This window comes from Pholis gunnellus, assembly GCF_910591455.1.
Source record: "Pholis gunnellus genome assembly, chromosome: 6".
NCBI lineage: Eukaryota > Metazoa > Chordata > Actinopteri > Perciformes > Pholidae > Pholis > Pholis gunnellus.
In genome coordinates, this window is record NC_136532.1 from 7890220 (window position 1) to 7914541 (window position 24322).

At 43.0% G+C, this 24322-nt stretch overlaps 3 protein-coding genes across 3 annotated transcripts; 1 reads left to right on the forward strand and 2 right to left on the reverse strand.

Annotated features, from left to right (window-relative positions):
- Nucleotides 1–222: 222 nt before the first annotated feature.
- On the reverse strand, nt 223–5755 carry creb3l3l (cAMP responsive element binding protein 3-like 3 like). Its single transcript, XM_079161612.1, has 10 exons — nt 5622–5755; nt 4279–4419; nt 3720–4119; nt 3407–3519; nt 3140–3232; nt 2693–2799; nt 2507–2575; nt 2324–2408; nt 2110–2203; nt 223–1923 (listed from the first exon to the last, which is right to left on the reverse strand). The coding sequence occupies exons 2-10, from the start codon at nt 4417–4419 to the stop codon at nt 1520–1522; spliced, it is 1506 nt and encodes a 501-aa protein (XP_079017738.1). The 5' UTR covers nt 5622–5755; the 3' UTR covers nt 223–1519.
- A 1565-nt stretch (nt 5756–7320) lies between these two features.
- nim1ka (NIM1 serine/threonine protein kinase a) lies at nt 7321–11938 on the reverse strand (the record flags this gene model as incomplete). Its single annotated transcript, XM_079161986.1, has 6 exons — nt 11841–11938; nt 11132–11504; nt 10826–10938; nt 9258–9379; nt 8954–9100; nt 7321–8079 (listed from the first exon to the last, which is right to left on the reverse strand). The coding sequence occupies exons 2-6, from the start codon at nt 11440–11442 to the stop codon at nt 7321–7323; spliced, it is 1452 nt and encodes a 483-aa protein (XP_079018112.1). The 5' UTR covers nt 11443–11504; nt 11841–11938.
- A 10399-nt stretch (nt 11939–22337) lies between these two features.
- Nucleotides 22338–24278, forward strand: LOC306697157 (tripartite motif-containing protein 16-like). The gene has a single exon (XM_079160918.1). It carries the CDS (start codon nt 22443–22445, stop codon nt 23904–23906), a length of 1464 nt encoding a protein of 487 aa, XP_079017044.1. The 5' UTR covers nt 22338–22442; the 3' UTR covers nt 23907–24278.
- The last annotated feature ends 44 nt before the right edge of the window (nt 24279–24322 follow it).

Below are 24322 nucleotides of genomic sequence, written 5' to 3' on the forward strand. Positions count from 1 at the left end.
CCATCTTGGAAAAAGAAAGATTGTGGAAGCTGTGACGAGCATTTAACATTTTTTTTTATAGGTATATGAGGTAACTTTGCAGGTAAATCTTAAATAAAAACGTCCAAATGTGTCCTTTTTAACGTTTAGACGTTCTCAAAGAGAGTCTCGTATGATCAACAGCCTCAAGTTGTACAATTCGTGCTCTGCTGTTCCTTTGCCCAATAACACAGATCAAGAAAACTTTGTTCAGATATATATATAAAAAGTTTATTATTATTATAGATGTCCAGACATGTCTTTTACATAAAGGCTTCCAATGTAAAGAAGAGCCACAATCATTTAAGCATATTCACATTTCATTCCTGGACTTTGTCAAATGACAGTGCATTTGTTCAACATTTAAAATCTCACTGACTGTCGATTATAACAAAAAGCAGTTCCAATACCATTTAGATTCCACGTACCACTGACGGTAACATAAGAAAAAAAGAATGACAAAAATGCCTCGCTGACACAACAGGTCATTGCATTTCTGAGTACATTTTACTGCAACACGGTTTATATATTACACACAGATGTATTTCAAACCCCTTGTTCGGTGCACACAGGTGCCAAGGTATTTCAGACATGTTAAGAAAGATAAGAACTGTCCCATGAAGTTGGAAAAGAGGAGATGGTAGGGGTCGACTTCGCTTGGCGGACAAAGACAAACTCAACGGTTCCGTGTCTTGTTCCATATTTTGCATTATGACGTTATATTTCTTGCTTTACTGTACAACATAAAAACAAAGCATTCCAAAATTTTAAAAAAGAAGCGTGGATACCCTTGTTACAAGGGAAATACTAACAAAACTTTACAAGTCTTCTAAATGGCCAAATGTCCTGCAATGGCTTAAGCATTACAGTGGTCAGACAACCACTTTAATCAAGCGTTACGAGAATGGAGCAGCCTATGTTTCTACTATGCGATGGAGGTGTCTGGCTAGTCTGCGGTGCAAACTGCTGGAGTGCTTGTTTTCACAATAATTTACTATGGGAGAGTCATTCATGAGCAGCGTACGCTAATATTTAGATCTGCTAAAGACAGACACGAGTCGAACATAGCCCCCAACCCCCTAGAATTTGGCAATAAATAATGCCATCGAGTAAAACTTCTCTTCTGTCACCAGCACCGCATTGTGCATTCAAAATGGGAGCCCTCAGTGCTACTTAGGTTGCATGTGGCCTCCAGCGGGACAGGCGTGTAGTTTATCGCGGCGAAGTCCTATTCTTTAGGTAGTTTACACTGCTGAAATATGGAAATCTCTCTCCAGGTATTTCAGCCTACTGGAGCACGGACAAAGTGCAAATGAAGTAACAGTAGTACATCGGAAGGTTGTTAGAGGGGAAAAGCAGGGACAGAAAGACTGATCCTAGTTCATGATAATTACCGGTATGTTCCCTTCATCCTTTTGGAAGTTTAAGCTTCACCCCCTGTTACCTAAAACATTAGGAAGATAGCTCCCCCTGCTGGTTGTATTGATCAACATCTCCCCCACTACATCTCATCTGAGCGGTGCTGCTGTAGAATGACAGACGGGGGGTTCCGGTCTATCCAGTTGTCCTTGGATCCCGCGACCTCGTACGCCACGGCGCCGTCGACGGATCCTTCCTGCAAGGGCCCCGCTCCGCCGGCCGGCCCCGGCTTCATCTCCGCGGCCTGAGCGGGGCCGGGGAAGTCCGCCGAGGAGTTGCTGCTGACTGCTGTTTCGGAGTCGGGCTGCTCCACCATCTGGAAGCCGGGCGTGTGGTTCTTCTGGCCGCCGACGAAGATGGCTTTGGCGTTCTCCAACTCGGCTTGGGGCACTAAGAGAACCTCCTCGTCCTCAGGCTCAAGGTCCCCGAGGTAAGATACGGCATCTGTGCTTTCTGGTGGCATCGAGCGCAAGGTCCGGGAGATGACTGCAACGATGAACGAGAAATGAGTTACCAAAGCTGCGCCCAGGAAGGTAATTCAAGAAATCTCAGTCACACAGTAGACAACATCAATGACACGCCGTCTTGATGAAGCATCCAACAAATTCTGGGTATCGAAAAGACAGATATGACAAAAGAGAGACTTTTAATTCTTATTTTGAGGCAACTTACTGGAAGAGGGTGTGTAGAGTTCCTTCTGTTCTCTGTTTCCGCCGAATGGGTTGACTGACGGGAAGATGATGAGACAGAAAGAGAGCAGGAACACCTGGAGGGCAACCCCAAGGAGAGAGTGTGAGGAAAACTAAAGAAAACAATACTGCAGCATGACAAAGAGCGTCATACGGGAGCAATAATCAGGAGAGGAAAGAGGAGCCGTCACACTTACCATAACACAAGTGCTGGTTGTGCTGGCCTTCATAGTCGACATCTTCACAATTGCCTGGAGCTTCTTCAGCTGCTCGATCAAGGAGCTGTGAGATGCAAGAGGACAAATTCACCGTAACGGCCGTCAGCAGATTCAAAAACACTTTGCGTTGTTACTTATTAATGCAGAAGAGAGATCTCTTACATGTTCTGTTTGTGGAGCATTTGGACTTTCTTCTGTAGTTCCAGGTTGTGTGCAGTACAGATGGCGACCCTGTGGTAGACATTGATTCAGTAATTAGGATATTTATCCAAAAGGCATACAGTTGATCACTGCCAGCATAACTAGTCACTTCTCATTGAGAAGTCATTTTTGGCCTCTTCATCTCACCTGTTCTCCAGTCCGTCAACATACACCTTCTTCTTCTTGCGGCTCTCCTGAGCAGACTGCTTGTTGCGGATCTTCCTCCTGACCCTCTTCAAGGTCCTCTCCTCAGCCTGTTACACAGATAGAGGGCTTTCACCACGGCGTTGACATGACAACGGACATATGAAAAACGGCCTTGAGCAGCTTTGCTGCAAAACAGAAAATCCATTTTCTGAATAAAATTCAAAGAAAACATTCAAATATGGCCAAAAACGATACACAGTTCAGGATTATTGTACAATAATTGCTACCATAATGAACAACAATAATTATTTTCTATCAGCACTTGTGTTGTCTGACTATGCTCATTATTGTACAAACATTTACAACATATGACAGACATTCTCATCCAGAAGAGTTTACAATGCCGCCAATCAGCTGGAATAAGGAAACGTTTTCAGCATTGACTACCTTTGTGAGCGGCATGTGTGTCGGAATAGTTGCTCCCTCTTTCCCCAAAAGCCGCTTCTCCTCCTCAGTGAGCACAATCTCTTTAAACTGGAACTAAAGAGGGGAAAAGACTTTAATCTCCCGCACAAGACGGTACTACAGATGCAACATGCAAAGAATCAGCAGATAATGTCACAAACATTTAAACTGAAACTTTCCGTCTTCTTCAGGCAATCTCTTTGATTCGACCAAAAAACAGAGAACTGAGGATGAGTAGGGAATACTAACCTGGTCTGCTGCGTTGGCTGGAGTTGAATCCTGTGTTGAGTCGTCCTCTATGGACAAAGTGCAGGGCAGCTCGTCTGTGAAGTCCTCCTCTACTGCCTCACTCACCAAGTCGTCTGACAGGAGAGAAACACCTTTGAAATGACCGTAATCTGTTGATAATGTATGCAGCATCCCTCTCACCGAATATGCACTCAACGCATGCGTTTTGTAGGTATTCATCAAGGGGTTGGATAAGTTACAAAATCCGAATATACCTTAGCCTATAGAATTCATAAGTGACGTCGGAATCAGGGGGTTCTTGGACTTAACGTACCCAGATCAATGAAGACATCCGTATCTGGCATCTCCGCCCTCACACTCTGCAGGACGTCCATGTCCCCGCCGCCGCCGCCGCCCTGCAGCAGAGAGTAGCTGTGATCCGCCTGGACTGTCAAAACCTCCAGGCTCTCCGTCTGCATCTCTCCGGGGTCCGGGGCTGGGTCAGAGTGCACCGGGCTGGGCTGGGAGTAGCGGGGACTGGGCACAACGTCACTATCGCTGCCCTGGGGACTCGGGCACCCCGGGTGGTTGTTGTTTCCAACCCCGGTGCTGCTGTCGTCAGAAATGCCGCTGTCGCTGCCCAAGGGAGAGTGAGAGGAACCGATAGCCTCCATGTTGTACTCTCCCTCTAACAAGCTGGACAGAAAGTCTTCAGTGTCCATTCCTGTCAGCATCTGGGAGAAAACTAAATGTTAGCTTTAAGGCCAAGACTACAGTCTAGACTAGAGTCATCCAAAAATAAAGAGGGACAATGTGGGTTAATATTGTCTGGGTAAGCAATCTAACCAACTTCATCCAAAGTGTGCATTTATATTCAGTGAATGAACTCTCACATCTTGCTCCGACAGCCAGGACTCAATGAGTCCACTCCCATCAGCAAAGAGAGGATCGGTGGATCCATCCACTCCGTCGTGGAACAGCAGCCCCATCAGGTCCGCTCCATCCATGTCTGGAAGGTCCTCAGTGACTGACATCTGGAGCAACACAGCAGCATGCAGACCACAGCAACGGCATTAACAACTATGTACACATAATATCGCTATATATATTTTTAAAGAAATTTTGCAGGCAAAAATAATGGGTTGTTGATGCTTTTTTTCTAAAATATCTTGGGATTTGTAATGAGACAAAACAAACAATTTAAAGATGCCATCCCACTTTCTGAATAAATTAACAGATTGAAATGAAGAAGTCTTTGCCTCTACATGCTTGACTATTATTCGAGTATGACCATCGCACACATCGGCTTAGACTGAATGTCATATTAAAGTCCCAATAGTAATATAAATAACAATCACTACATTTTAGATCTGGAGTCAGAGTATTGAGTCAAATGTTGTTGTAGCAGAGTCCAAAGTCACCCGGCTATAGAATTTGTGCCAATATGACATTTGTGTGATGATCTAAGACAACAGAAATGTACATTAAATGGAGTGACGGTCCACTAAGCTTCCACTCTGCTGTCAGTGTCTGACTCCTTGGGCTCTGTTCTGCAGCTTGCCCCACAAGCTGATCTCCATGTGGACACTGTTTTGACTGTGCGCGGTTCAGCAGCCACAGTATTCAATTGCGCAATCTTAAGTATGACACATTATGCTTCCAAGTAAGTCAGTGAGTTAATAACACGTATCCTTAAGTGCTGTGTTGACGGCTTCATATTGCATCATTGCCACGTTCCCATCATGACCTCATCTTTTGTTGAGCCCCGCCCCCCACATGCCTTTGTCACGAGATCTGAATTCAATGTCAAAACAAATAATATGTATAGCCTTTAGTTCATTCCAGAAAAGCAATATTTTCTATGATGCACTGATTAAATAAAAAAATGTGAATGCAGTCCGGATGCAGGGTGTCATTGTTGTCTTGCAAAATAAGAGCATTGTCTTGTAGTATAGCCATAGCACACAAAATAAATGACCTAGTTAATGCACTAGCAGTGGACACATACGAGCAAAATGATTCATGAGCATTTGATTTTTCGAGCAGGAAAAAAACACTACATTATATACTCCAATAGCAGAGAGAAGGAAATGTCTTAGGCCAACATCGACGAGCAAGCTAGTGTTAGCTTAATAATCCTGAGATGATCTTTATCAGCAGGAGGGCGTGGTCCCTCGTAACATTAAACACACTGAAACACATTTAACACAGTTCATGTCGACATTACTACTCGTACCGTTCGATGAGAGGCCAGAAAATACCATTCGAGTGAGAGCGTCCGGGTGTCTTTAGGTTTCTCCACTCAGCGTTTCTTCGGTGCTGGTAATAGTAGTCTACTGTCACAGCGCTTCCTACTGAAACTACCTTCCAACAAGGCAGAAATTGCGTCATCGCGTAAAGGCGGATATGAGTACGTGGGCTACTTGGGGGATTCTGGGAAGTGTAGTGTACAGCACCCTACCGCGTACTGTACTCTTGATTGTCTCGCTTTCGGCATACACATGAGCGGCAGCCATAGACTGTGGTGGCAGCAGTTAAATACAGCTAATAGACTAATAAACTAATATATAAGATGAAGATGATCCTATAGAATTATTATTTTCTGATGCCGTTTTGTAAAATACAGCAAAAATGGTATAAATGAATGACCTGCTTGTGATGCCAGTGAAAACATCTTGTGTTTAATATTAAACCTTAAAATGATATTGTAAATAAATACATTTGTTTGTATCTATATAAATATCTTTGAGTACCTTTTACAGCACTATACAAATACAATGTATATATATATAACAATAAAAAACAATACAAAATTAATGAACCACTGAAGTGTCTGGGCTGCTGTTATGTAGCTTGCCGCACACTCTTATACTAGAGTCTGCATTATGTGATGATATTAATAATAATAAGAGAAAAAGGAGAGATACTAGTTGCTCACAAATTACCGGTGAATGCACGTCTAATGTTGAAATGATTACAACACAAAAGCATCATAAATATTTCACAAAAAAAGACGAATGCATTTACATTTTTCAATTTATTTTCATCAACACATGAGCACGAACATGGCATCAGATAGTTAAAGATAATAATAATTACTGAAACTCATTCCGAAAATGTCTGAGTTTGTATTGAAAATTGATTTTGCCACATGATCAATAATAAAACTTTGGTGGTTGGTATGTTGGTATTTGTAGTTCAATGACATGTATCTGTTTTGTTTAGGCCACAGGAAAAATAGAGCGAGGTCATTCAGGTAAATCAGTGTAACAGCAGGAACGTCTCATAGAGATACATCACATAATGTAAGATGTGAAATCTCTATTCAAGTCATCACAAACATTAAGGAGTATAATGAAACCAGTCTGGCTGATTTCATAACATGAAAGAAAACTAAGGCATCAAAGAAAAGTGCAATTGAACACGAAGACACCATGTTTCATGTTCGGACTGCATGTTTCACCACTTCATCAACTCAGCATTATTTTGTGGATCTCTTTTCCTCTAGATGTATGCTACAATGATTTCTCATATTTGTGTTTGCTGAGCATAGATAGCATGAGCGTGGGCTATAAACATCTGGCCTGCGTGACCCAGATTATAGTTGTGTGTGCCATCTAATCATCATTATGTTTACTCAAATCAATTATACTTCATAACATTTCCAAATCTCATCAGTATTACAGGTCCCTGCCCAAAAGGGAGACAACAGTGATTCAGCTGCATCAACATTCTCACAGAGACTAATATTACTTACTAGAAGAAAGATACTAAAGTAAGAAATCCCAGATTTCAGAAGCTCAGTGGGCTTTTTAATCATGATTTAAATTCAAACTGCTGGACTGAACAGCATTTTTTTTTTAAATTTCTAATAAAGTCCATGTAATTTCAGACTATGAAGCTAATTAATTCCCAGAGCGAAGCAGAGCACTTTGTCACAGAACCACACAGAGTTTAGACGTGTGCCTCAAGCTACGGTACACTTTTAGCCGTTCCTTTTTAGTCGTTGCAGTGGGTCGGACTGGCTGTGTGACCGCGGGCGCCCTCTCAGCAGCCCGTTTCTTGTGAGCGCGGTGCAGCAGGATCCGATAGCACCCTGTGATGGAGCTCCTGCAGTCTTTCCCCTGGTTGTTGAGGATGTGTTCTGCGCTGATTCCCAGCGTCTCCAGTGCTGCTTTTACCTCCACCTCTTCCCCCCCGAGTTCAGATGGATCGCTCTCTGCTAGGTAGGATGGGTCTAGTTTAAAGGGCTCCATGGCACACGGGAAGTCCACAGGGAGCAACCACTCGCAGCCCATCATCTGCTCCACCGTGCAGCGGTCAGATGGTGTGGGTTGGAGGATTCCCCTGATCACCCTCTGGCATGCCTCTGGCACCCACGTGGGCAGGATGTAGGCTCCCTCCAGGATGCATCGCTTCAGCTTGGCCACGGTGTCTGCCCTGAACGGCATGGTGCACGTCACCATGAAGAACAGCATCACCCCCAGGGCCCAGATGTCGACAAAGACGCCGACGTAGTGCTCGTCCCGAAAGAGCTCGGGCGCCGCGTACGGCGGAGAGCCGCAGAACGTGTTGAGAGTCTCGCTGCGGGGGCTCAGTGTGCTGAAGCCAAAGTCCCCGACCTTGACACAGGAGCTGCTGGTGTAGAAGACATTTTCGGCCTTCAGGTCCCGGTGGATGATGTTGTTTTCGTGCTGTGGGAGAATCGAGGAGAAACTGCGTTATGCAAGGGCCACCCACTTTTCAGTACGATGTGGACATTTGAAGTGTAAATACACTGAGAGTGGACTCAGTGAAGAAGCAGACATCTCGTGTCCAGCAGTTCAACTTTTTAACATTAACAATATTTGCATTTTCATAGATTCTGGATTTGGGGAGATGTTGCTTTATGCTTTCTTAACGTGGAAAGTTAACACATTTCTTTTTGTGAAAAAAGCATATCAGTAAGTCATTAATACAAGGAGAATAATTGCATGCGTCTTAAAACATGTTTGGGGGATCTTTAATCAGAATCAGCGTCAGCTTTATTGGCCATGCATGCGTGTGCGCATACAAGGAATTTGACTCTGTTTTTTTTGTTGCTCTCCATGTACATACACAGAATTTACAAATATAGACGAAAAACATTTAAATATATAAAAAATAAAAAAGTAGAACAGATGTAAGCATAAACATTTAACGACTATGTACAATATAGATATATATCCAAAAAGTATGTATATGAACATAAACCTATACAACAACAGTGCTAATGCAATTAAGGTGATGGAGGTAATAGTGCAGTGTGACTGATTAATTGTTCAAGGGTTAGAGACTCAACATTAATAGACTGAATCCCCACCAGACAGAAATCAATGAGACATTGTTGCCACTGGAATTCTACTGATCCAGCAAAGCTGTTACATGGACAAATCTATAAACATTATTTTCCTAATCTTTGACGATCATACTATCCCTCGTGTATAAATATTCTTAGGGATTAACAGAATATGTTGTTTTAATCTACCATCATTGAGTTTTCCATTATTTAATTAAATACCACCTCAATGCAGACTTATATGGACTGACCATGTGTTTCACAGCAGAGAGGATCTGGGCGAAGACGATCTTGCTGTTGGTGTCAGAAAGCTTCCCCTCCGTAGAGATCTTGGTGTAGAGCTCCCCTCCCCCTGCGTACTCCAGCACCAGGTGTAACCGTGACAACGTCTCCACCACCTAAAAAATGAACGACCAGAAAGTCCAGAAAGTCAGAGTGCAGAGTTACTGAGAAGTAGATCAGACGCTGGGCCGGACGTGGTGATCGTCGAGGAAGCCCATAGGGATCAGATGACGTTGACATATGATTCAAAATGAGAGTGTGTACGAGTCAAACCTCATAGAGGCGTATGATGTTGGGATGGTGCAGCTTCTCCATGCTGGAGATCTCTCTGGACAGCAGCCTCTGGGTCTTCGGATCCAGCTTGGTTTTGTCTAGGATCTTAATGGCCACTTTGTCTGGTGATACCAAGGGACAAGATTACGGTCAATGATCGCTGAAAAAGGACTAATTTGTACAGAGGAGTCAGTAATACAGATTTCAAAGGATGCAGAGAAATACTTGATAGGAAAAAATAAATAAATAAATCAACATTGTTTTTGTTTTTGAATCAGGATATAAGTGCTGACATTGTGTTTCTCATTAAAATATTCCCATTTTTCTGAGAAATGATGCATTACACGTGATACATACATGTCGATAGCGGATAGAAAATGTGAGCCTTGTTCAACTCGGCAAACACAGAATTGCCGCAGAAGTGGCCAAGCCCGATGCTCTCCTCTAGATAATTTGATGGAGGATTAGCTGCCCTCAGAAACCAATTGTCTTGATTATGTTCTTTCAGGGGGGGCAAGACTTCCGAAGCAAGGCAAGCCTAAGCTTCAAAAGGAAATGTGCTTCTGCAAATGAAGGAAAATTGCTCTTTCGCAAGTGACTTCAGCTCTGAGCACATATAGAGGGTCAGGGTTAAGATTAAATATAACACGGGAACACAGCATGCTGAGTTTGCAACATTGTCCGTAACAATTTTACATCCAATGAAGACCGGAATACTTTAAATGTATCAAATTCATACAACTGATATCTTTACTGTATTCTGTTGAACGATTCACAAAGGGAAGTCAAATAGACCTCAGGTAACTGAATACAGAAAAGTTCTTAAGAGGCTAAATGGTGTTGAGATATCTTATTGTGCGTCAGTATGCATTATTCAGGCTGGTATTAGGCTCCCTTTCAGCTGTGACATAGCTTTCAATAGGAGCATTCAAAATGCATCGCAGCTCATATTGGTTTAGGAGGACTAAGCGATACCACTTACACACACACACACACATACACATACACATATAGCACGGCACAGACAGGCAGACAAAAGTACATATAACCCAGAAGATATTGAGCGTGAGCGTGCACACACACACACACACACACACACACACAGACAGAGCTACCCACTCCTCCCTCTCTTTAGCCTTTGATGAGGCATGCAGCAATTTTAGCCGTCGCTAAGGAAACTGGAGATCTCTAATCAATCCATCTGTTCAAGGGCAGCAGACAGTCTGTCTCCTCGTGGCTGAATCAGCCCCCTGGCCAGGCACACATCACTTTGTAAGTGAACTGCTACATAAGGACACTTGTTAGTGTTGCAGCCCATTGATGGAAACAGCTCACCGGCCAAATCATCACTTAAATCCTAATACGATCCAAAACAGCGAATGGGAGGTTATCTAAGACTCTTATCATTACAAACGGATGTGTTTGGACCTTTTAGTGATGGCCAATCAGTCTACCCTCTATAGAATAGCATTATAGTGTGCAGGATTCACTCTTTAGTAGATGTTTTCCTGTACTTGAGTGCGGGCGTTTCAGCAGTTGCATTGCACTTATGTCTTGTTCTTTCCTACCTTTGGTGAGCGCATGAATCCCGAGCTTGACATGGGAGAAATTTCCACAGCCAATCTCTCCCCGAATTTTGTAGAAGCCGATCCTTCTGCCCACTGTTATCTCGCGGACCACCCTGTGACCGGATTACACAACAGAAGCTGTAACACTAAATATTCTGTATGATAAACACTACAGCGGCGCCATCGTTGAGGGAAATTTCCCCAGCTGGTAAGTCAAAAAAGCAAATTAAAATTTTAAAATGAACGTACGGCTACCGAAGGACCTATAAAATAAAGGCGATTACTGCCTCATCTTTTGACCCCTACCTTTCATCCTGGCACATATCCAGGTTCAGCCTTTCCAGTGGCGTGAGGCGGCGGATGGTGGCTCCCTCATCATCTGTGTTGATGTCTGAGCTGTCCTGGCGGCTCCAGCGAGTGTACTTCTGGCCACCGCCGACCACGGCCGTGCCTCCAGCCGAACCTCCGACAGAGTCTCCATTTGACTCCCCGTTCTCCGGCCCTGAAACTGAGGTGCTCCCAGCGGTGCTTGCTGCCCCTGGGCCCCTAGCGCCTGCTGTCCTGGCCCCGGCTTCAGCCCCCTCTGGGCTGCTCTCGGACGGGCAGACGGCAGTCATCCTGCAAGGGACTCCCAGGGGGCTCAGCGTGGGATTAGCTCATGGCTGGGGGTGGTGGAGGACTGGATGCCCAATAAGGAGAAAAATACAATTTGCTCAATGATTGATGCTCCTACTATTATGCCAGTGGCTGTACAATTTTAAACTAAAAGGCACGATAACCGCTTTAGCTTGTATTTAACTGCATGGTGAGGTGTCATACATTTATTTTAAGCCCACTACAATATATCTTCTGTTTTTCTTGTCTAAACATATCAGATTATCAATAAATGGATTTGCAGGTTTGCAGGTTTAACAGCTACAGCAGCAACACAAAATGAACAATTCCTATTCTATCATAGAAGCAATTTAAAAGTTGATATGGAGCCAATTCAAATGGAACAAAAACCTTGACTTACCTTCAGATGTGTGAGCCCTTTCGAAGGTAAGTATTATTTCAGTGTCCTTGCCCAAATCTCATAGCTGTTTAGACAACGGAGTCAATAAACAAACGCTAATGTTTTTTTCCTGTATCTCAAAGAAACGGGACAGAGCCTCCAGTCCGAGGACCCGAGCGCATGCTGCATCCAGGCTTTCCTAAATCTGCTGCATCTGCAAATTGTCCGCTCCACAATGTAATATCTGTTTGTCCTCTGAAGCTGGTTTATTTCAAGAAACTCCAGTAGTTCAAGTTTATTTTTCCTTTTGTGCTGCTGTCAAAGAGAAGGCGCTGAGGCTGGAGATCAGAACGACCGTCGATTCATGCTCGCTGTTGTCTCTGGCTTGAAGAGGTCTGCGGAGCTTTAACGGGCTCTTTCGAGTCTCCAGGGTATAAATAGGCCACAGGTTGAGGAGGAGGGAAGAGGAGTTGGATGGGGGGGTAGGAGGAGAGCGGTCGAACAGATGATAGTGTCAGGGTGCAGCCGTGGTGCGTTTAGTGAGACGACCTGAAGAGAGAAACAAAAAGAAACGTCATTCATGTTAAATGTGGTGCTCACACAGCCCGTCCTATTCTTTTTTTACTGTCTAATTATTGTGCTTTAATCTGTTTTATAGCAATTTTGTAGATCTTTTTTTTCTGGGGCCGAACATCTGTGCAGAACTTTTTGGAAATAGGTTTTTCCACCCATCACGTTCAAGAGTTTGTGTGCACACGTCAACACAAGTGCAGCATCTGCTTGAGTGTCCGTCTATTGTAATCCGCACTTAATTTAGCGCTCGAGTCCCGCTCCAAGGGAGACGCCGGCTTACGTTGCCATGGGAGCCAAAATAAACAAATCAGAGATCACTCTCATCACTCTCCACCGCCGAGAACACACTCGCGACCTAACTTAGTCCATTTCGAATGGGGAGCATGAGTGATGACTGTCACTCCCATGTGTGCGAGAGGTACAGTATGTATTAGTTTTTAATTAGGTGATAATTGCTTGTGCTTAGAAAGCAACGCTCTAACAACGTCCCGTGAGAGGGAACAGAGAGGGGGACTCTGAGGGGAAGGGGAAACTCGATTTTTGCAGACATATATGTTTTCTATAATGACAGCTCAAATCAGCCAAACTAAAAATAAGCTAAATCATTAGCTTTCGGTGTTTAACAGAATAACAATGTGCACAATTAATACTTCCAGCCAGCTTAAGTCAATTGTTCAACATTCAACCGACACCTGAACTGACAGGGTAACCGGTCACGCATCCTCACAATAGCAAAGATGACAGAGCAGTGGTGCATTTGCGAAGTTCTTGTTTGTTTGGAACAAAAACACTTCATTTACTGAGGTGATCAAGTTAAATGTCAATACTAAACAATTGGAAGTATAACTATCAGTCATAGTTGCTGTGCAAAAATCTTGTTCCTTTCACTGAAACACAAAACGTATGCAGCAAAGTGCTGTAAAATTGTAATGAAACAATCTACAGGGTGTCCAGTTTTACAGTTTAAATAGAAGTGACATAACATGGTGTGTATAAGGCAGGAGCAGAAAGGGTCAACTTAGCGTAACATGGTGCTTTGGAAGGTGTTCTCTCATCCATCTCTACAGCAGGATGAATGAATCTATATTAAAGCCTCGCTAGGAAATCAAAGCGATCGTCTTTTGTGAGGCCGGCAGTCTCCCAGCCTTCAAACACCTTCCTGCCGTGGCACCATGAATATCTAAGCATTGATCTCAGGCAGCCTAAAAGGACTTGCTAAGAGAGGAGAGGCGTCCACTTTACAGCACAAAGCGACAAGCTCCTGAATGCCGTACCAGCCTTTCACATATGTAAATAAAAAGACTAAAAGGACAACCACGCATGAGATAAACAAATCAATAATGAGCAGAGCAATAAAGACTTTTGGGACCAAATCATCATCAGGAAACTGTATTTTTCAATCTTAAACGTATATTGTTGATATACTGAATAAGGATGGCTTAATATGTCTTGGAATACAACCAGTGCAATGTCACACAGCTTATCAGACACCTGTTTCACATCCGCCCCCTTACTCCAACTCTATAGTTGCTTCTCCAGGTCCACTTTAACCGTATCCTCCCTTGTTCAAACTGCACAACTAACAAATTTTCTGCTGCTCAAAGGTCAAACCAGTTGTCTGCACAGCTGCTGGCTCAGACACCGACACAGGCGCTGGCACCAAGCTCACTTATCTGTAACATCTCCTTCAAACAAAGATAAAAACGCATCTCTAATCTCCTCCTTACGCTTTTCTTCCTGCCACAATATTGCCATAATGGTTCAGCTATTTGCACCAGCTGTGGCTTGTTTCAGAACGCAGGTTTAACAAACTCTGAGCCGTACCCTGAACTCTTGAGTTGATGAACCCTGATATGTTTTCAGCTCCAGAACAGCTGATCCGAGTCAGTTCAAATAACCCTGAGTATATATGGCCCAATCCCAATGTCCCCCTAACTCTAAACCCTGAACCCTCAGGAACATACTGACATCACCTGGTGAATGTGTGAGAGACTGCAAGGGCTTGAAATGGTTTTAATTACGAATGGGACAGCAATTTATCACATATCACGTTACCATGACGTCAACAAATATGATGTACAATTGTGGGTATTTCATTTTATACTTTATACTGCCTAATTTCAACATCTTCCAGGCTCTTTCCTTACAGAATGAGAGGTAATTGTCAAATGATCTGTTTACTAGTATAAATAAAAAAAATAAAAAAAAATATTCCATCTTAATGTTTCTGTGAATTGTGGGTAATTCCCTTGGGCAAAGTCTGCCGAAATGCGGACCTATGGAAAGGGTTCATAAAGGGCTCAAAATGTCTGCGAGAGAGCCCTCGAACACTCGATGATTTGACAGTGGGAACACCACTCACCCGCTGCTACCTGCAAACAAACTTTGACACCATATGGACATTTAACAAAAGATTGTGGAAATCAGTGGTATCAGTAGTGTGCGGGATGCGTGAGCGGGGAATGAGTGGGCGTCGCAAAGGTGCAAGACGAAATACAAAAATAAACCCACGCGACATAACTAAACCCAGCCACAACAGGCGTCTGGAGGGGAGAAGCAGAGAGAACTAACAGCAGACAGCTTTGTAGACTGAACACTGGGCCCAGGTGTTGCCACTTGGCCCTAACGATCCCCTGCCACCAGGCAGACATGCTCAACAGATTGACATGGAAGAGCAGAGGCCGTCGTATTTTCTCTTTGTCTTTGCCAAGTATGACACTTTCTAATCTTCATAAACAAATGACTAAAATGTCTTGAAGAGAGCGTGACACACACGCTCTGCCCTGTTGAGTATAGAGCTTTCAAATAACTAAGTGGATCTACTGAATTACATTAAGTGGTGAGCGTCTCCACAGTGGGACAATAGACACGTAGTAGTTAGCTACCCAGATTGCTTTGTGCTTTGCTTCCACTGGATAACATACCTACCTGGTTGCTTGGAGATGGACACTGGCCGAGCGTGTTTGTTTGTCTTCTCTTTTTTTTTTTGGGTCATGCTGAGGCTTAGGCACACAGTGTCTACAGCTATACAGTGCTGCATTGAGCCTCGGAGTGGCCATGTTAATTGTGTGCATGAGCAGATGGATTTATACGCACACGCGCAGACAGACGGAGCAAGAGAGGGCACCAGTGGAAGAATCATAAAAAAACTCACAAATACAGTGCCTTGCTCACACCTGTCTGATCGTCACCTAAAGCTGATATTGACTGTTGAAGCACCTTGATTCATTTTACTTATATTGTGTGTCAAGAAAGATTACCCAAGATTAACTGGCTGCAGCTTCACTTGCTTTTTTGTCCATTAAAAATCATTTAACAAATGTTTTGGCTCCTAGTCAAACCATGTACGCAAACATTATCGTTTTTTTAAAGCTACACATTTTTCCCACGGGTTACAAGCAAGTCTACATTGAAAAAGGGGACTCTATCGTCATGAAGTTTGCTCCAGATTGCAGATACAAACAGCCAAAATATGTTTCCTCCGCAGGGTGGCAGGACTCACCCTTAGAGATTCCTTTGGCAGTTCCCGGGCATGTCCAACTGCTAGGAAACACCAGGACCAAGACAGGTCAAAGAGATTATTTATTTCATCTGGCTCGGGAACACCCAAAGGAGTAAGCTGTGAAACGTTGCTGGGGGACAGGGACCTTGCTTCGCCTGCTGCTACAGCAACCTGGCTCTGGATAAGCAGCAGAAATTTGGATGAATGTATCCAGTCCTCCCAACTTTGCTGCTTCAAGCTCGAATTACGGACATATAAAGCATTAAAAATACAAAATACTCAGTGAATACAATACATAAACAGCCGGCAAAACACTATGCACAGGTCCCTACTCACCAGACAGCCAATCACTTGTCTGAGGATCCCTAAAGAGAAGGCGGAGGGTTTGCCTGGCACTCTTTGCTGCTGACCACATCAGCAGCCTCTTCACACACTCCAACAACGGAAAAAAACACGAGAGCCCATCCCCACCAGCTGTGGATCAAGAATTAGACACACATCACATGCCATGAAACATCTGTCTGTTTTGTCTCTGAAAAAAGCCCCTCACTTTGCCTCCCGTTCACTTCACGTCCCGGCCGTCATTCCGCCATGTGCTTGTGTCACATTCTCTTTTTTCACTGCCTCCATGCATTCAAGCACAAAAGGCGACGCGCACACACACACACACACACACTCTTTGCTCGAGCACACAGGCAGCGAGCTCTCTCTCTCTCCACACAAAGCTCCCCAGAGTATCAATTGAGACGCACGGCTGACAAGAATAAAGAGCTCAACAGTGAAAGAGCTGCGACAATGAAGTCTATACGGGCCCTAGGAACAGGGCCCCCCCCCGATGGACAAGTCCAAACCAAAGCTGCACGGGTCTCTATGGATGCACTCAAACTACTACTACTACTTTACCTGGCTTTGCAAATGGTCAACTGGAATGAATTAACACATGAGGACACTATTCAACTCTTCATACATTTTTACATATATTTTGTTTGACATTTATCTTTTTTATGTAGCATGACTTGTCACTATAATGTAGTAAAAAGAAGAAAAAAAAGCAGTGCACATGCTGTTATTCCCTAAACGTGACAATAGAAAAGTTGAACTGCAGCTCAGTACATCTTGTGGAGAGAGAGAGAGAGAGAGAGAGAGAGAGAGAGAGAGAGAGAGAGAGAGAGAGAGAGAGAGAGAGAGAGAGAGAGAGAGCGCTAGAGGTGTCTCTGAGGCCTGAACAGGGTAACCATGACTGTGTATGCAGGGAGCACTATAAACACAATGTAGCAGACACTTTAAATCCTGCATCTACCGATTCACATCCAAATCTATTCGATCAATTACTTCTTACCGCTTTAAAGAGCCATCTGAGTGTGCACTTTATTCACGGCCAGCGCTTCAAAGGGGTTTGCATCAAAGAAAGACCACATGAAGCGCAGTGTTTCATGTGCTCTGACTGATTGGCCATCAAAAGACTTCAAATTAAGAACAAATTGCATTCAGGCGGAAGTAAACAGACCCTCCAAAAAGTGTTATTTTTGCTTCAAAGATATGGAAATACTGCGTATGGAGTTTCTAATCCAGGTCACTGGTAGAAAATGAGTGGAAAACATTATGTAATGCAATACATTAAAGATTACCTGCCTAATTTGGAAGAAGGCCAAAAGACACATAAATTATAGTTAAAGACAATATGGAGCATTCGGTTCGAAAAGACAATGTAATTGTGACGTCCAAATCTAGCTGCTGAATCATACAAATCTCTTCCCTCTCTCTTTGGACTAGCAAACAGAAACTTTAACATGCAAATAAAGTGTGTATATGCGATATAAACAGTTCCAGCATCAGGCTGCCTCCTCCCCTTGCATTATCTACAGACGAGTATTGGAATAATTTGACAAATTATATTTTTTATCTTGTAAATCGAATCTGTTTGTGTAAATCATTGCTGAGTTTGTGCTGATAAAATCATTCCTCTCCTCAATGACAAGCACGCTATACCCCACCTGTCAGAACAATCCCCAACGGGGCACTGCATGCGTTATGGTGGATGCTGCATTAAGGCAGATACATCCCCATCAGGGTACAACAGGTGACTGAGCTATAAGCATCCCGTGCATACTACACTGTGCTAAAACAGTGAAAGGAGGAGAATCAGCGAGTCACGGCGGTTGATATCTTAAATTGCGCGCGCGTCACGTGCGTGCGCAACTGCCAGGTGACCCGTTGTGATACTTTTTCAGAAGTGGTGCAATGGATTTAACGACAAACATGCTAAATTTAAGTTAAATACAATTTAAAAATGGACCACGAGATTATGAAATAACTATTTATCGGTCGCATAGAGCTCGACCACCTTCAGGTCATTTTAAAAGGTACTGAGTCGCCATATATTTAGTGTCTGTGATGTGTTAGAATTTAAACGCATTTTTATTTAATTTTTTTGCTAAAAACACTGCAAACACAAACCTGCTTTCGAGTAAACAAACCCCGCAGTGCATTCATTAAGTGATTTCTCTGTCGGTGTTCAGTGACAGTCAACAGTTAACACCTCCTCACGGCAGCAGGCCATTCAGCGCAGCTCTCTCCATAATCCTGTCAGCACGGAAAGATGTTACATTTGTGAATGTGTCTTACTTGTGCGGATATCTTCGCGAGCCCCGTGGCGACCAGCTTCACCGACCCCTCCGTGACATCACCTCCGTCCGGCAGCCCGGTGACACTGAGCTCCCCGGTTCCGCAGTAGCTGCTCCCCTGGTTCAGTCTGTTGGGAAGGAAAGCCGCTTGTCTGGCAGGTGAAACGACCAATGGGCGGCGGGCTTGGTAGTCGACCGTGCATCTCTTATCCAATCAGAAGCGAGAGTTACAGCTCGAGCCGCGGGATCACTTTGGTGGTTCAGGACCACGGGAGCTGTCCAGAGCAGGAGGCGCGTAACCTGAACCTGTGTGTGTCACGCACCGTGGTTCACCTGCCAGGCTATTAGCACAGCAGAGGTTCAAGGTGGGGTCAGGGGACCAGCGGGAGGTCGTAACAAGAGGTGTCTCGAGCTCACTATTCTTGTGTGTGACCGTCTTATTTGATATAAAAATGTGTGTACCTGCGCCAAAACCTCATCTAATAGGCTAAAACAAATCAAGGTCCACTTAGCCTTTCATGGGTTTTTCATCTGAATCTCCACGGTCTTCCTCAGTGGATGGCTTTTGCTCAATTGACATGGACTGTTGAAAACATGCCTGTTCAGAATGGGTTAAAGTCAACGTTTGCGGAACGTTCCCTGAACTCCATATTGTTGCATAAAAAAAGTGGTTCGCTTAACGTTCTGTTTGAAAAACAACGTCCAGCCAATGCTCGTGAAACGTTCTGTTTGAAGAACTCGGCCCACAAACGTTTGCGGAACGTTAGGAAAATTCAACCCGCTAACGTTTGCAGACCTTTAAGAAACCCTTACATACTGTTCATATTTAATGCCTTCACAGTATGGTCCGGGTCAATTTATGACCCAGACCAAGAATTCCCTCATACCAAATTTTAAACATCTATTTAGAATGTCTAAATAGCCTATGTCTCATTAATACATGTAGATTAATCCGTAATAAATGTTTCAGAGAGCAGGGACAGTGTCTTTTTTAATTTTTACAAAATTCGTTTTTGGAGAAAAACATCTATTACACATTAGCATGTCCTGTTTTACATAAGACATACAAACTTAAAAGCCATATTGATATAAATTAGTGCTGGGCAACGATTACAATTTTTAATCGCGATTAATCGCATGATTTTCTGAATTCCCCCTCTGGAGATCAATAAAGTTTAATCTTATCTTATATAGTATAAAATAAATGTAGTTTCCGTCAACCACTGTTAGTTGTAGTCGTGCCTTTGTGCTATTTAAAAAAAAAATTTGTTTAAACATATTGATGTCTACATGTATGTGCATTGTGTCTAAGTTCAACTTGAGACAAAACAAATAAATTGATAAAAGGAATAAATAAATACATAAATATATTAGTGATGGGCAATGATTAACATTTTTTATTTGCGATTAATTGCATTGTTATGCGCAAAATTCAATAATGAATTAAAAAGTAGTGTACTGCCTACTTTATTTTACTGCTATATGAACAAAAGTGCAATAACATTTGGTTTGCAAACACTTTAAACAAATAAGGTTATTTATTTAACAGCAGTATTCCCTTTACACAGCAGTTAAAATACAGTTATAATGATTCTGATAATAGATATTCAGCCGGTGTTCACAACTTTATCTTCACTTGTGTAAAAGATGTAATTTGAAATATAGGCTACACCTTGAAAACTGCAAACCTATCTACGTCATGTTTTTTTCTTTTTCTTATGTTTGTTAAATTCTCAGTGAAAACTAAATGATATGCATATTATATTCCAAACAAAAACACTTTAAAAACTAAAGTGATATAATTTAAAAAATAATTTAGATGAATTTTTTATTTTTTTGGTATTTTGGTCAGACACATAATGCAACGCTGATTACCGTAATATGTGTGGTATTTGTTATAAATGTACGTTGGTACATAGAGGGTGATAAGAAGCTGTACCTGGAGGGACTTAGGACCCAGGGTGAAGGAAACAGGAAGAGATGGAAGAGATGCCACACAAACAGCTGTTCACCGCTGGCTGACCAGTTCTTGTGTTAAAAATGTGCACTTAATAATAAAAAAAACTGCATGATAAAATAATTATCTGCGTTAATTAATTAATGCGTTAACGCGATAACGCGTTAACTTGTCAATATAAATACATTTACCACTTAGAACTCAAAACATTACATAATAAAATGGTTATTATAAACTAGTCCCCCCCACCACCACCACCCTCCCAACCCAAATTGATTAAAATGTGTATTACTTTGTAGATTATTTGGTTACATTACATGTATTAATTTATTACATAACTTGCCCAGCCCTAATTTATAGCCTAGTGGGAAAAATGATGTGGCCACTGAAGCCACTAGAGGGCGCTGTACTCCAGAGAAAGCTAGTGGGACGCAAAGAGCGAAGCAGGAAGTGAAATCCTTCTTTTCGAGTGGCTAACCTGTGGAGCGTTAGTTGTTTTCCGTGTAAGTAAATGTGTTCTAAATGTTATTTCTGCACAAAATGATCGAAAGATGTACATTAATATGTGTGTATAGAAGTCAGGAAATGTATTTTTTGACGCTAAATGCGCCGATGGTGACTTAATTGGTCCGATGGTTACAGATGTTGTCAACATGTGCTGAGCGTTCAGGAGGGAACTACAAAGCTAATAACGTTTAGCATTTTAAGACCATCCTACATACATTCTATGCATTCTGTTATCCTTCATGTTTAAGAACATTTAATGTGTGTGTACTGTACTGAAAATGTTTATTTTAGTTTATCTAGTGCTGTATGGGATTGGTGTGCGTGGCCGCCAAATGTGTATTTGAGCTAGCAGAAAGATAAGATGTTGTGAGTATATTGATATATAAATATATATATTCTCTTTGTTAATGGACCTAATGTTTCATGTTCTTAATTTCAGAGTTAACTGTGTAATATTGTTGGTTTTCTTTTCTTTTTGTACCAACAGAAGAGTTACCACTACAGTTATTTATGCATTGACAGTGTGCACTAGATTGATGCACTGTACAGGTTACTGACCAGGGTTTTGAAGGGAGAATTTGTGTCTACAGTGCAACTTTAAATGTACAGGGAAATTTCACCTGCCTACAAATATATGATGTATAACGATATTTTGTTAAGCAGACCAGACCAAGGTGTCTCCCCATGATGATCATGAAGTGTGTATTTCTTTTATCTCAAATGAGGCTTTCTGGTTGGAGCTGTGCAGAGAGAGTAACAAACAACCCCCTCCTCCGCTTTGCTGCTGTCCAATCACATGAAAGCTTGTTAACTCCTCCCTCTTCTTCCTGCAGTGAAACTACACAACACACTCTGCCACAAGGAGAAAACGGCTGAGAAAAGGAGTTCATGTGGACCAGGAAACCTTCTCTTGTTGCATCTGATCTACTGAAGGACCCGGTGACTATTCCCTGTGGACACAGCTACTTGTGAAAGAACTCCAAGAGTAAATACATGATTTCATTTATGTTCTAATCTTCACTGCATGTTAAAAAAGACAGAGAAACATTTACTGTCCTTTTGAGAGAAAACTCCTCCTGGAATGCAGGAGCTTGTCGTCTTGTTCCCTCCCCCTCACTGATATGCAAGTGTGAATATCGGTGTAACCAACATCTGGTGGGGCAGGACGAGCCCCATTCAGTGAAGAACAGCAAAATAACAGGAGCCGGTCTAGAGGAACTCTTGTCAAGTCACTGTGACCAGTGGATATGGATCCGAAAAGAATTAAACTGGACAAGGCAATCTGCTCTTGTTGCATCTGTCTGGATCTACTGAAGGATCCGGTGACTATTCCCTGTGGACACAGCTACTGCTTGAACTGTATTAAAACCCACTGGGATGAAGAGGAGGAGAAGAAACTCCACAGCTGCCCTCAGTGTAGGCAGACCTTCACACCGAGGCCTGTCCTGGTGAAAAACACCATGTTAGCAGATTTAGTGGAGGAGCTGCAGAAGACTGGACTCCAAGCTGCTCCTGCTGATCACTGCTATGCTGGACCTGAAGATTTGGCCTGTGATGTCTGCACTGGGAGGAAACTGAAAGCCTTCAAGTCCTGTCTCGTCTGTCTGGTTTCTTACTGTGAGAAACACCTTCAGCCTCATTTTAAAAACACTGCCTTTGAAAAACACAAGCTGGTGGACCCCTCCAACAAGCTCCAGGAGAACATCTGCTCTCGTCACAATGAGGTGATGAGGATTTTCTGTCGCACTGATCAGCAGTGTATCTGTTACCTCTGCTTAATGCATGAACACAAAGGCCACGACACAGTCTCAGCTGCATCAGAAAAGGGTGAGAGGCAGAGAGAGCTGGAGGTGAGTCAACTAAACATCCAGCAGGGAATCCAGGACAAAGAGGAAGAGGTGAAGCTGCTTCAACGGGAGGTGGAGAAAATCAATCTATCTGCTGATAAAGTGGTGGAGGAAAATGAGAAGATCTTCACTGGGCTGATCCGTGTCATGGAGAAAAAAAGCTCTGACGTGAAGCAGCAGGTCAGATCCAAGCAGAGAACCGAAGTGAGTCGAGTCAAAGAGCTTCAGGAGAAGCTGGAGCAGGAGATCACTGAGCTGAAGAGGAACGACGCCGAGCTGAAGAAGCTCTCGCTCACAGAGGATCACAACCAGTTTCTACACAACTACCCCTCACTGTCACCAGTCAGTGAGTCTACAGACTCGTCCAGCATCGAGGTTAGTCCTCTGAGCTACTTTGAGGACGTGACAGCGGCTGTGTTAGAAGTCAGAGATAAACTACAGGAAGTTCTGAGAGAGAAGTGGACAAACGTCTCACTGACGGTGACTATGGTGGATGTTTTACGCTCACAATCAGAGCCCAAGACCAGAGCTGGATTCTTGAAATATTCACGTGGAATCACACTTGATCCAAACACAGTAAACCCATATCTGTTATTATCTGATGGAAACAGAAAAGTAACAACTACGGATCAAAACCATTCTTATCCTAGTCACCCAGACAGATTCACTAATTATGCTCAGGTCCTGAGTAGAGGGAGTCTTACTGGACCGTGTTACTGGGAGGTGGAGTGGAGAGGAAGAGGAGTTTATGTAGCAGTTACATACAAGAATATCACCAGAATAGGGGGAAAGAGTGAATGTCGATTTGGATGGAATGACAAATCTTGGTCATTAAGTGTTGACAAAAAAGACGGTTATCATTTTGTGCACAACAAAGTAGATACTCCCGTCTCCGGTCCTCAGTCCTCCAGAATAGGAGTGTACCTGGATCACAGTGCAGGTATTCTGTCTTTCTACAGCATCTCTGCAACCATGACTCTCCTCCACAGAGTCCAGACCACATTCACTCAGCCTCTCTATGCTGGACTTTTGCCTTTTATTTCTAGAGCCACTGCTGAGTTGTGTAAACTTAAATAGACAGAAGTCCTTTAAGGGTTAAACTCTGTTTTTGAACTCATTGTGTCTCCATGTTTGTTGCAGACAGCTGATTGTTGTGGGTTTCTTCACTGCAAAAGATCAGCTGTCAGTCAAACATTATGGGCGGTACTTGGACATCTTGTCGTTAGTTGTTCTGTGAATGTTTGAGTTTCTTTAGGTGGAGCTCCTTCCTGTGTCTGTTCAGCCATGGAGGCCATCACTGCTCATGATGACGTTTGTTTACATGACCTGAGATTTAAACTTCTCTGAGCTCTAAATGTTTGATGAATATTTGTATTGATGCTTTTATTTTGTTGTTTCTCTTCCACTGCATGAAGAGAAAACACCAGATGCAGATATTGTGTTCTCGCTACCTCGTAGATTTGTAAAGAAATCTATCATTTACATGTTTCAGT